Source organism: Helicoverpa zea, chromosome 26 (genome assembly GCF_022581195.2).
Source record: "Helicoverpa zea isolate HzStark_Cry1AcR chromosome 26, ilHelZeax1.1, whole genome shotgun sequence".
Lineage (NCBI taxonomy): Eukaryota > Metazoa > Arthropoda > Insecta > Lepidoptera > Noctuidae > Helicoverpa > Helicoverpa zea.
The window spans coordinates 6,923,590-6,935,975 of NC_061477.1; the positions used below are offsets into that span (position 1 = coordinate 6,923,590).

A 12,386-nucleotide genomic window follows, 5' to 3' on the forward strand; every position below is an offset into this window, starting at 1 on the left:
TTTATGATGATGTAGTTTCTATTAAAAGATTTTTTATTTAAAACAGTATGAAATGGCTTGACCTTTTGGCTGTGTCTTATCTATGTATGCTTGGTTACCTAAGAAGGTACACTTAACTAAAAATATAAAGAGAGTTTGTTTTCTTGAACGCGCTATTCTGAAGAACTACTGGTCTGATTTGAAAATATTTCAGTGTTAGATAGCCCATTTACCGAGGTAGGCTATAGGCAACTCTTAATCCTGGGGTCCGGAGTAGTTTCCATAGCACAAAGGTTGATGAACATGAACATGAACTGAAACATGATGAACATGAACTGATGGCGCTTTATCAGAAAGTATATGTGACAAAAAAAAGCTTAAGCACCAATTCCCATTAAATTATATTTAAACAGCATACAATAAAGTAGTTTATATTTCCGCTAAGATAAGATAAGATAAGATAAGATTCCTTTATTTATAAACATGAGTAAACATACATTAGCATGCAAGATCTTATAACATTAGGGTAGGTAACAGTCATGTTTGGCCTTTTAGGCATATAAATTTAGTAATTATACAATGGTAATGTCAGGTACAAGCAGTCAATTTTACTAGAAATGTGTGAGTAGTCATAATATGTCAGCTAAAGAATACAGTCAATAAAAATATAGATGAGTGGTTAGTTACAAATTGTCAGTTAGAAAATTATTAATGTCGTAGTAACACTTATCCGCTAATAAATCTCGCAATTTTATTTTAAACAGTTTAATATTTAAATCTTTATATGCCTGAGGTATTTTATTGTAAATAATTGGTGCCATACAGAAAATGCTTTTTCTCATTAAACTAGTTTTTGATGTGTGAAGGCGAAGTCTGTCTTTATCTCGTCTGTTACGCACTACGGTATCAGATAATCGTGGAAACAGCTCAGGATTTAATTTAACAAAAATGGCGGTTTCAAGAATATATAGACATGGTAACGTAAGTATTTTAAATCTTTTAAAGAAAGGCATACAGCTATCTGTTGTTTTTAAATTAAACATTGCTCGAATGCATCGCTTTTGTGCTTTAAATGCTACGTCCTTGTGTGATGAGTTTCCCCAAAACATAATTCCGTAGCGTAGCGTAGTAGCGATGCCACTATCCCATGATAGGCAGTTATTAATGCATCTGAGTTGAGCACTGGGGATAGTCTGTATAATGCGTATGCGGAAGAACTTAATCTTTTACAGAGTTTCTCAATATGTGTCTGCCAGTTTAGCTTTGAGTCTATTATGATTCCTAAGAACTTTGTTGATGCAGACTCACAAATTACTGTATTATCGTATACAACATTAATGTCAGGTGTAACTTTGGTCCGTTGTTGAAAATGAATAATATTAGTCTTGTTTAAATTAATGTTTAGGTTGTTGCGATCTAGCCATGATATTATTGATGTCAAAGTTTTATTAATGTCATAATTATAAATGTCTTTATTATTGCATGATATAGTAACAGTACTATCGTCGGCAAAGAGAGTAATTGGGTGGTCAACTGTTCTAGGTAGGTCATTTATGTACAAAATGAATAGTAAGGGCCCGAGAACGCTGCCTTGGGGGACACCAAAGAGAGGCGTCCGTTCCTTTGAGAGGTACTTTTCTTCTGATTTTTTGTCAAAATTTATTTTTGTAACTTCTGTGTACTGTTTTCTATTGCTGAGATATGATTTAATTAGATCAGAGATGTTGCCTCTAATACCGTAGGCCTCCAGTTTCCGTATTAAAACTTTATGATCAACACAGTCAAATGCCTGTGTCATGTCGCAGAAGATAGAGCAGACTGGGACTCGTGCATCCACATTATTTGTTACCCTATGCAGAAACTCATATATAGCCTGATTAATTGACCTTTTTTCCCTGAAACCCTTCTGTTCGTCGTTCAATATACATTTCTTCTCAATATATGCATATAGCTCTTGATATATATATTTCTCGAAAATTTTTGAGAACACGGGGATAAGCGATATTGGTCTGTAGTTATTAATTTCTTCCTTACAGTTTTTTTTATACAATGGTTTTATTATTGAAGTTTTTAAAGCATCAGGAAAAATACCTGCACAAATACATAAATTTATAATAAAACTAAGAGGCGCACTGATATATTCTGACACATATTTTATGACCCTTGTAGCAATTCCGTCGTAGCCTACGCTGTTTGTATTTTTTAAGGATTTTATAATTTTATTTATATCTGTTTCTGTGCAGGGTGCAACAAATATTGAGTCTCTACGGCTAGAGATAAGCTCTGTAGGATTAGATCCAGACCCTGGAATGGGTTGAATTTTATCTACAAAGTAATCATTAAAAGTATTGGCTATATCTTGAGGGTGACTAATAATTGTACCGTCTACTTTAATATTGTTGATAGGTTCTTTGGGGAGATTTGGTTTTGTGCTATTGATGATGTTCCATGTTGTTTTTGGTTTATTAGTGGACATTTTTATGTTATAATTATTTTGTGCTTTTCTTGTTAGTTTTATGATTTTTTTAAGTCGTTTCGAGTAATTTAGAAGTCTAGTCTTGTTTGTCAAATTGGGTTGTGACCTGTAGCGCCATAACATATCACGTTTTTTTTTACTGCATAATTTTATGCCTTTTGAAATCCAATTGGATGTTTTAATAACTTTAACAGTTACTAATTTGAAAGGAAAACAGAGGTCATAGAAAAGTTTAAACGTTTCAATAAAATTATCATATGCAGCATTCGGATCATTAATTTCATATAAGTCAGAAAAAGTTAATTCTTTAATGGTATTCTTAAATTTAGTCATGTTATCTTTATTGTAATCTCGTCTTTTTACACGCCAGTATTTTAAAATATTTAATTTATCTACAGGACATTTTAACACTTGTGCTGTATGGTCAGACAAGGCAAATTCAAAAACTTTTCCTTCACACTTAACTTTATAATTATGTGCAAAATTGTCAATACATGTTTGAGATTGAATTCTGGTTGGCACCTTTAACGTCAATTTTAAATCGAAACTTAATAATAAACATTCAAAATCTAATGTAACGTTGTTATTTTTAAGAACATCAATGTTATAATCTCCTGCCATTACAATTTTTTTGATGTTTTTTTACATAAATTGTGAAATATTCTTTGTAATGTTTCGTAGAATGTATTTAGATTATTAAACTTTGGGACTCTGTACATACATACAATAATAATATTATGCTGTACTAGCTCCACACCACAACATTCAACTACTCCCGTCACTGAAAGTTCTGCTATTTGAGGTAAGTCTTTCCACTCATGGCCACGTCTAACCAGAATGCAAACTCCGCCTCGTTTACTTTTTTGTCGACAGAAAAATGAAGCTAAATCGTAGTTAGGGATCGTAAAGTGGGTTTCATAGCCTGACATCATGAAGTGTTCAGTGATACATAGGACGTCAATAGTTATATTTTTATCTGTCAATTCGTGGAGGCAAACATTTAAAGCATCGGTTTTATTTAGGAGTCCAGCAATGTTCTGGTGCATCACATGTACATAACTCTTACAGAAAAAACTGTTTTTCAGTTTTTGAAAAATTTGTGGGTTCGTGAGTAGTTAACGTAACAAGATTATTATTTACAGAAGTATTATTATAATTTTGTATGTCCATAATAAATGAAAATAGAGCAAGAAAATTTTTTTGTAAACCAAAATTATTCAACTGGCCAGATATTCTATAGAATGTGTTATAACAATAAGATACATAAGCATTTGAGTCGAAAACATATGCATAATTATACAGGCTTATATCTTGACAAAGAATGTGATTAAAATTCATAACCCGTGAGTTGTACATATTGCAGTTTATACTATACTTATATGTAGGCAGGCATAAGATGATATTGGTATGCATTATTTCGCTAAGATATTTTCTTATATCTAGAACAAGGTTGGAATAATTTTTACTTATTTTAAAATCTTCTTCACCAATGAAAATTACACAATAATCACTCATTGTGAATTCCTTAAGTTTTGTGTCGATCCCCTTTAAAAGTTGAGTTATATTCCCATCAGGTATCATGTAGTGGCAATAGTTGTATAAATAGTTGTTTGTTTCCTCAGCAATCGACAAAAGTTTGTTGTGTTTATTGGCACTTAGAATGCACAGTTTGTTTTTTCTGTGCGCTGATGTAGCATTTTGTTTGGGTTCTATATTTGCTGCGTCTGTATTAGTCTGTGGGTACTCTGATGGTAAAAAATTCTGTATTTCATTACTTGTGTTGGTTGTTTGGGTTTCTTTATCGTGTTTGCTATCAGCCCTTTCGAAGATGTCTATACTAATTTCACGGTTAAGATTCAAATTTTTTTTGTTTGCGAGTTGGCGTTATACATTTTTTGCTAGGCGTCGAGCATATCTTCTTATATGTGTTTGATTTTTTTATCATCTCTTGAAGGTCACTTTTTAGTCGAAAGTTTTCATTATTTAAATTTTCAATTTCTTGATGTGCGCTTAACAATTCATTAGTAAGTTTTTTATTCTGTTCAATCAAGTTATTTATAGTGTCACTGTCGTCATTTAAACTATCTGGTATACTCATCATAGTCGTGTCAAATATACTTTTTTCGTTCATAAGCGAAGATAAATCAGTTAATGAGTTCACTTTAATTGGTTTACGTTGAGTTATATTATTACTGGAGCTATTAGAATCCATTTCTATAAGTATTATTTATTTATGTTATTATAAATTACAAAATGTTTTTACATAAGTCCAGGTTGTCTTTCGATTTGATAAAAATGATACAACCAGCGCCCTCTATACTGGTCCGCCGAAACGAAGCTCTTTATCGATCGCTAGATCTATCAGCCAGATGACCACAGCGCTGTAGTTAAGGAGTTGATACCGTAGGTCTTGGATATGTTGATAGATGGCGCTGTAGTTAAGGTGCCGATCACGTAGACCTTGGCGCCGTCGTTGCACTGAATGAGTTTGCAATTTTGAATATATTGTTGGATTTTTAAACACTGATAATCACTTCTCTACACTGGTGTTTTGATCCTGGATGTGCTTGGCAGGGGTGCCTAAGATCCAAAGTTATCTACTTAGCTTTTAAATTGCACTTGCATCGAAGTAAATAGTAGTAATTGTCAGCAACACAGTTGTTCACTTCACTCACTAAAGTTCACTGTAGGAGTACTCTATTGCATGGATAACTTAATATAGTAACAAGCAATGTCTAAGCTCGGACTTAAAGTTAAAGCAACACAATTATTAAGCACTTTTACTATTTAAAATGAAAATTAAAGCGGAGCGACGTACAAAGTAAACAAGCTGTAGCGCCCTCTCGTACGTGTACTAACTAAAACAACTGTGTGCTAACTAAAACATCCAATAACATACAAACTTGAAAATAATCTACACATACTTACGTCACTTTTACAAAAGATTTTCAATATTATAGTTTCAAATAACTCACCTTCTTATCATTCTTGAACCAGGTGAGAGTGGCCAAGGGGTTTCCACCTGAAGATATGCAGGACAGCCTCTGAACCGTACCAGCGGAGAGGGTAGTTCCAGGGATGTAGCCAGTTATCATTGGAGCTGTTGGTGGGTCTGCAACAAATAATAGAAAGGTTAGGTCATCATAAGTTGTTTATTAGCAGATTTACTTTATATATATCATTATTATCAGCTTATTTATTAGTAGTTTTACTTAGTATTTCAGCAGCCTGTTTTGTACTAAGGGTTTCACGATAAAACTAACATATGACAATATAAAAAGTATGATTCCATGCCAAATCCAAGTTACATTAAATAAAATAAAGACGTTGACATTCTATGTCATTGTTATAACTTGCCTAAATATAGTTCATAATTAATGCCTAAATATCATTAATTTAATTGAATTAAATTAAAGTTTTCAGTATCGCAATTTTGGTGAACAATCGCGATTTTGCGATTGGTACAGAAAAGTCGCATTTCTTTGTTTTAGTTAGCCGCAAAATTGTGGTCGAAATTATAATATACATATCTACATACTAGATTTGAAATGCACATTCACATCATCATTACAGCCTTTTATATCGTCCCACTGCTGGGCACAGGCCTCCTCTCACACGGAGAAGGACATTCACATAATTATAATAATTTATGAAGAAAATACCACAAAAATTGCTATTACCATAAGACAAAAATCATCCATACTCAAGACAGTCGCAAGTGTACTCACCCTTACAAATTATAAGCAAGGGTCTAGTCACGGCGTGGTGATTAAAATAATGGGCACAACCCTACTTTAGGGTTGTCACTAATTGGATCTCGTATACACAACGCATTAATTATACACTAAAGTATATTAGTTTTACAAAATGGCAACATTTCTGTAAGCAGGTTGCAGTGTCAAAATTTTGTAGCATGGAGAACAAAATGACTAGCGGAGTTGCCATAATGGAAAATCGCCTAAGAAAGTAGCGCGCCAAAATGCGGGTGAGCCAGGGACGAGGAACGTTACTGTTTTCACCTTTATACGCCTTCCTTGGACCCGACCATTTTCGTAATACCAAAAAATCGTGGACAGATGTCTCAAAGCATCCGAACGCCACTTGTAACTAATCGTTTTGGTCATGCCCACCGTACGAATTTGACCTACAAGAAGGCGCCTGACCTACAAGCATTATTGGCATCTCTGTCCATCTTTCTATACTCCGTATTTTGTACCAAAGCCAACAAAATTATGCGTAGAGAGAGACCAGTGTATTTTGGTATATGATAGTCGAGCGGTTTTCAAAGTAAAATGCCGAAATACGTTGAAATTTCTATTGAGGTATAAATTATGCTCAATACAGTGGGGTGTCGAGTTACACTGGTTTGTTTATTCATTAAACATTTTAGTAATAACCTATTGCAGGCTGCAGATGTTCAATTAGTGTGATGATGTCATTGTTATGCACCTGTAATTGTGAAGGTTTTAGATATTGATCCTGATTTGATAAAAGCAAAGCATTTTAGCTTTTTACTGACCTCGGTTTCAAAAACCGCCATGTCAAATCATAATATGAATTTTTGGCAGTGACTTTAATCTGGAGTACCGTACGATTTGAAGACTACAATACTAGCAACCGGATTCTGACTACATACTACCCCTACAAGTATTTGGAAACCGTATCAAAACATGTTCAGTTTTTTTTTTCAAAATACATGATATTTTATGTGTATACTAATTTTGTATATCGTGTGTGTCGTTCCTAATCACATTAAATTAAATACTTTAATATACTTGTTATTATATGTCGATTAGTACAAAGAAAGAAATAAAATAAGTAAAATAAAACGAGTAGAACTTTACCTTCTGCAATTTCCTAAGAATACATATTAAACCCCGCAAAAATCAAACACGCAAAATACTCACAAATACCTCATCTCAACATTCGATCAACGCAATCACGCTTAACCTAACCCATCGAGCTTAGAAATAACCAGCCGAAATAACTAGAGATTTACCCTATAAATAACAGTTTTGTATCAGATAACGGTTAAGGTGATATTCTTGTCACGTGCGATTTGCAATCAGGATTCATGCGACAGCCCTTGTGGGTTATACGGGAGGATAATTTGTAAGGGCTCGCAGATAATTTTTAGTATAGTTAAAACATTAAGTAACATTTAGTAAGGTTAGTCAACATTATGATATGTATATCTACTAATATTAAAAAGAGAAAAGATTTGATTGTTTGTTTGTTTGACAGGAACAGGCTCCGAAACTATGTACGAACGTAGGCTATTTTGTATCCTGGTAAGGGCAGTAGTGACCACGAGATGCAGGTGAAACAGCAGGAAAGCAATTAGTTGCTAACAGATATCTACCAATAAAAATTAAAAAAAAAAAAAAAAAAAAAAACTTAAGATGACATTGTCCCGACATTTTCAGCTACATGGATTGTATTCTAGTCGGCTTTTAACGTATAACTTAACTAAATACTGAAGAAATAGCCCTTACAACATATAAACTATTTACTTAACTACAATCAATATTCTAGCATAAGCTCTCAGTAAGTTCAACCTTACTTCTAAGAACCAATTCAAACCATTATTTAATCATCATTATTTGTACGTATAACCTCAACAGTGCTCAGAAAACTGATTGCTGTATAATGACTGATATTAAAGGCAACAGTGAACGGAAGTCAACGTTTAATATACCTATTTGTAATTATACACACGCTTTATTATGAGTAGTTTGAGAATACGTCAGACTAGAAAAAAAAAGATTTTTTTTTTATTTAATCTCGTACCAAAAAAATTTCAGCAGTTTTTTTGCTATTGCATAAAATAATTTTGGTGGCAATTGTAATTGGATAATTTATTTACCGGTTTATTTTTTAGGAAGAATCAAATTATACTCATTCATAATATTCCATTCGGTATTTATGTCAAAATATTTATAGTACTGTCCAAATATTTCTTGATGACACCGGTATATATATATTATGTAACACTTTTATTAAACTAAACACATGCTGCGATTTCAACCAAAATACACACCACTATGTTTTCAGAGGTCACAAAAACTTGCGTTCCTAATTTGCGCAGAGCTCGTAAGCTGTTTTACGATACTCTACATTAACAAGAACATCAGACCAAAACAGGTGACTTTCAGACCTCCGAATTTCAGAGTTCATTGACCTCAAGATTCAAGTATTTTTTTCACAACATTTTTCTATGAGACACGATTTTTTATCGTGCAAATTAAATGCATTGAGCATTTTTTTGAAAGCTGCGAACTCGCTTTAAGAGATTTTTGGTGTAGGCTGTCAAGTGAATTTTGGAATAAAAATGAGATTTTTTATTTTTATATTATAATGTAAAGTGATACTTTATCTAGCGTGTACGTAATGTATGCAGAAAATTCGTTGAAAATAAAATAAAATGCGTGAAAATGAAGCTCTTGAAATAAAATTACCAACACGTTTACGTCTTAAAATCCTCACCAAAAATATTTTATTCTTCAGAAAATACATCATTTTTATATGTCTAAGACATTATTAGCGTATTATTACAAGACTAGCCGTTTTCCAGCGGTTTTACCCGCGTCCCGTGGTAACTACTGCCCGTACCGGGATAAAATATAGCCTATGTTAATCGTGGATAATGTAGCTTTCGAATGGTGAAAGAATATTTAAAAACGGCCCAGTAGTTTTTGAGCCTATTCATTACAACCAAACAAATAAACAAAGTTTTCCTCTTTATAATATTAGTATAGATAACTGGTGATAGGTATAGTTTTAAGCGAATTTCGCCATATTTTGAAAGGTTCGAGCATTGTAATTTTTTAGGCAGGTATCCAAAACAAGCATAGTTTAAATCCAATAAATAAATCCAAAATCAAAACCAAAAATTAACAACGAAAAATAAAAATTTCATTCCCCGCTTTTCATATTTATCAACCAACATATTTTTAATTAATCGTCTTTAAAATCTATATGAAAACACTCCACATTTCATTCACCGAAGTAATGTGTTTTTACCCACACAAGTACACCATTATAAACGTTTTCTAACTGTACTGCAATAAGCAAGAAAAGCCATACGAATCGTATCTAAGAGCATTCCTACATGATTAATGTTTTTATACAAACATACACACAAGTCTATATCAAGACGTAGCATATTATAATAATGTGTAGGAAGTAAATGTAGGTAGCTTTTTGATTTTATTGGAAGGAAAATCTTGGTTCCTCCATCATTCGGAAGGCACGTCAAATTGCTGGGTGTCATTTGAACATCTTTGGCAGTCGTTACGGGTAGTTAGAAGCTGGAAAGTCTGACAATTAGACTGACGAATTGTCCAGGTAACTGTGTTGAGAAGGTCCGATAGGCAGTCGCTCTATGAGACACACTGGTACTCAGCTGCATCCGGTTAGACTGGAAGCCGACCTCGACGTAGTTGGGAAAAGACTAGGCAGATGATTTTCAATGTTCTTAAGTCATACTGACAAGCTTGTAGTATTATATGGCATCAAAGTTACCCAAAATATAGTTCTATTTTTATTTAAATCTTTTCATTTTTCAAAAGTCAAGAATCTTTTGCATAGGTATAAAGCCTATTTACTGCCTAGACTTTTTTGACACCTTTCCTTCAAAAGGTAACCAAATGTGTCTATAAATAGCCTCAGGTATTACTTTGAATGAAAATGCCAATATTACTTAGAGGAATCATGTAGCTCCTTAGATATTCACGTCACAAGGGTATTTAATAGTAAACGCATTAGTCGACATTGAATCTTATATGTTAGTATATAGAGTATATTATTCAATGTTTAGGAATCATTTTTTGTAGTTGAAATCGTATATTTAGGAAAGTATTAAGAGTGAACTAAATAGGTATGGCAGATACTAGGTTATCATAGCCTAGTAACAGGAATATTTGTAAATACGTCACTAGAATAAGCTATGCTTCTCGCGGTCAGGCAATAGACGGGTGACCACCCACACTTTTTGATTACTTATGTACGTGTGTTTCTTCTAGTAAAAAACGTATATTTAAGCAGGTTTGAAACAAAAATTATTAAACGTTTTAAAAGGCCTTTCATATACGGTTCATAAAACAGTAAAAAAATAACAAAAAAAAACTAGTAATTCAAACACAATCCACAGTCCACTTTAGCGAAACTTTACAGCAACACAAAGCAATAAAAACAAGGGCATTTAAAAACACATACACAGCCTTTTTTATGTACACACACAAAGTACATTATGGAGCAAAATTTCAGGGTTGCCACGCAACAATTATGGCAACACTTGCCCACTAGGGTTGTCACCGCAGGGAGGCAACACTGGAGCAATTAATTCGCGCGATGTCCACAGCCTCATTATTTTAATGAGTAGAACGTGCCGGACGGGACAACCCTATATGTATAAAGGTTGGTATACAACGATTTCATTTAGTTAATGGCGGCTTTTTTTAGTGAGAGATTAGATGATATGTTTATGACTTTTTTTTAATAGATACTTAGCTATCTACTTTTAATTAGATACAAACACATATATTGTGTTCTTTTTGAAAATAATGTATGAACAACAGTGCAAGATTAGGCATATTTTAAATTAAAATGAGTAAAGCGATTGTAGAAATTAAAAATGCTTTCTTAATTAGGTAGGTATATAAAGAACGTAAACTCATTATTCGGGATCGGGGTTTTTTATCAAAATTATTATACAGGTCAAATTGAGAACCTCCTCCTTAAATTTTAGATTAGATGAAAAATAACAGTCCCTTTATCACAATCATACTCAAAAACTTAAATGCCTTCACAAACCCTATAAATATATCTTTACATAATCAAATAACACAGCTACAAAAACTGCCTATTCAAAACAGCATGAAAACGTGAATGTGTACAAAAAGCGTTGTATACACTCACGGGGCAAAAAAGGCCCCCTTTTGACCCCCTAAGAGGCAAGGGGGTCAGTAAACAACATGTGAATGAGTTTTCGCAACGTCACCTTGGCAGTGGCCTCCTAAAATTGTGAGGCTTAAGTTTTGAGGTACAGCGAGAAAATAATTGGACACACCTGACCAAAAGTAATAATATTGTTTTTCTAAGAAAGATGGTCCTATATAATTTATTTGTCACTGGCAGTCGAGATGACAAACACACACATTTATGAGGGAGTTACAAATGACTTCAAAAACATATTTCATCCCAATTTCGTCACACGTAATTGATATTTTTAAGTCATTTTTAATAAGGTATTTGTAATATGTTAGGTAGTATTTATACAAAAAAATAATCTAGGAACTAGTACACTAGTATCTGCATAAAACGAAAGAAAAAAATAAAGGTTTGTTTTTTTACCATTAAGAAATAAATAATATCAAAGATTATCAGCCCAAATTGCCCTAAAATTGACCCCTAGAACAAAATGACCAGCAAAACACCAAGTGCTAACCACATAATGTGTTGTTTTACTCTCAAATTAAGATAGTGTTTATCAGCATATGTAAAGCTGTTTCCTGGACCTATCTGCAAGTTAGCTGGCCACGATACATACGTTTGCTAATCTGTTAGCTTTAGGCTTAAATGAGCAGATGAAGCGAGGAAAAGTGGGTGTTAAGGAAAATTTGAGAGTTAGGGAAATGATATACATAGTTTGGAAAGAGTAATTTATGAAATTGGGGAGAATGTTTCTTTTTTGTAATTTTTTAGTGTAAAATTTCTAGTACTATTCACTAGAAATTATTGTATAGTTTAACATTTTCTTCAAATAATAGAGTGAACTAGGGATTTTAGAACACTAGTATTTATAATATACTGTAGTAATTGCACTTTTTTAATTTTAGGAAATATGCCAGATAAAGAAGTGTACGATTTTTAATTATAAGGCGACTATTTAGAAAACTAATTTAAAACTCTAGGTATCATGTATGTAAAC

General features: G+C 33.0%; 1 protein-coding gene across 1 annotated transcript in view; it reads right to left on the reverse strand.

Moving 5' to 3' along the window:
* LOC124642954 (nephrin) overlaps positions 1-12,386 on the reverse strand; it is a 110,399-nt gene that overhangs the window by 23,009 nt on the left and 75,004 nt on the right. The window contains exon 8 of the mRNA XM_047181755.1: positions 5,431-5,567. Within this exon, the coding sequence (XP_047037711.1) occupies positions 5,431-5,567 (137 nt within the window). The remainder of the gene's footprint in view (positions 1-5,430; positions 5,568-12,386) is intronic.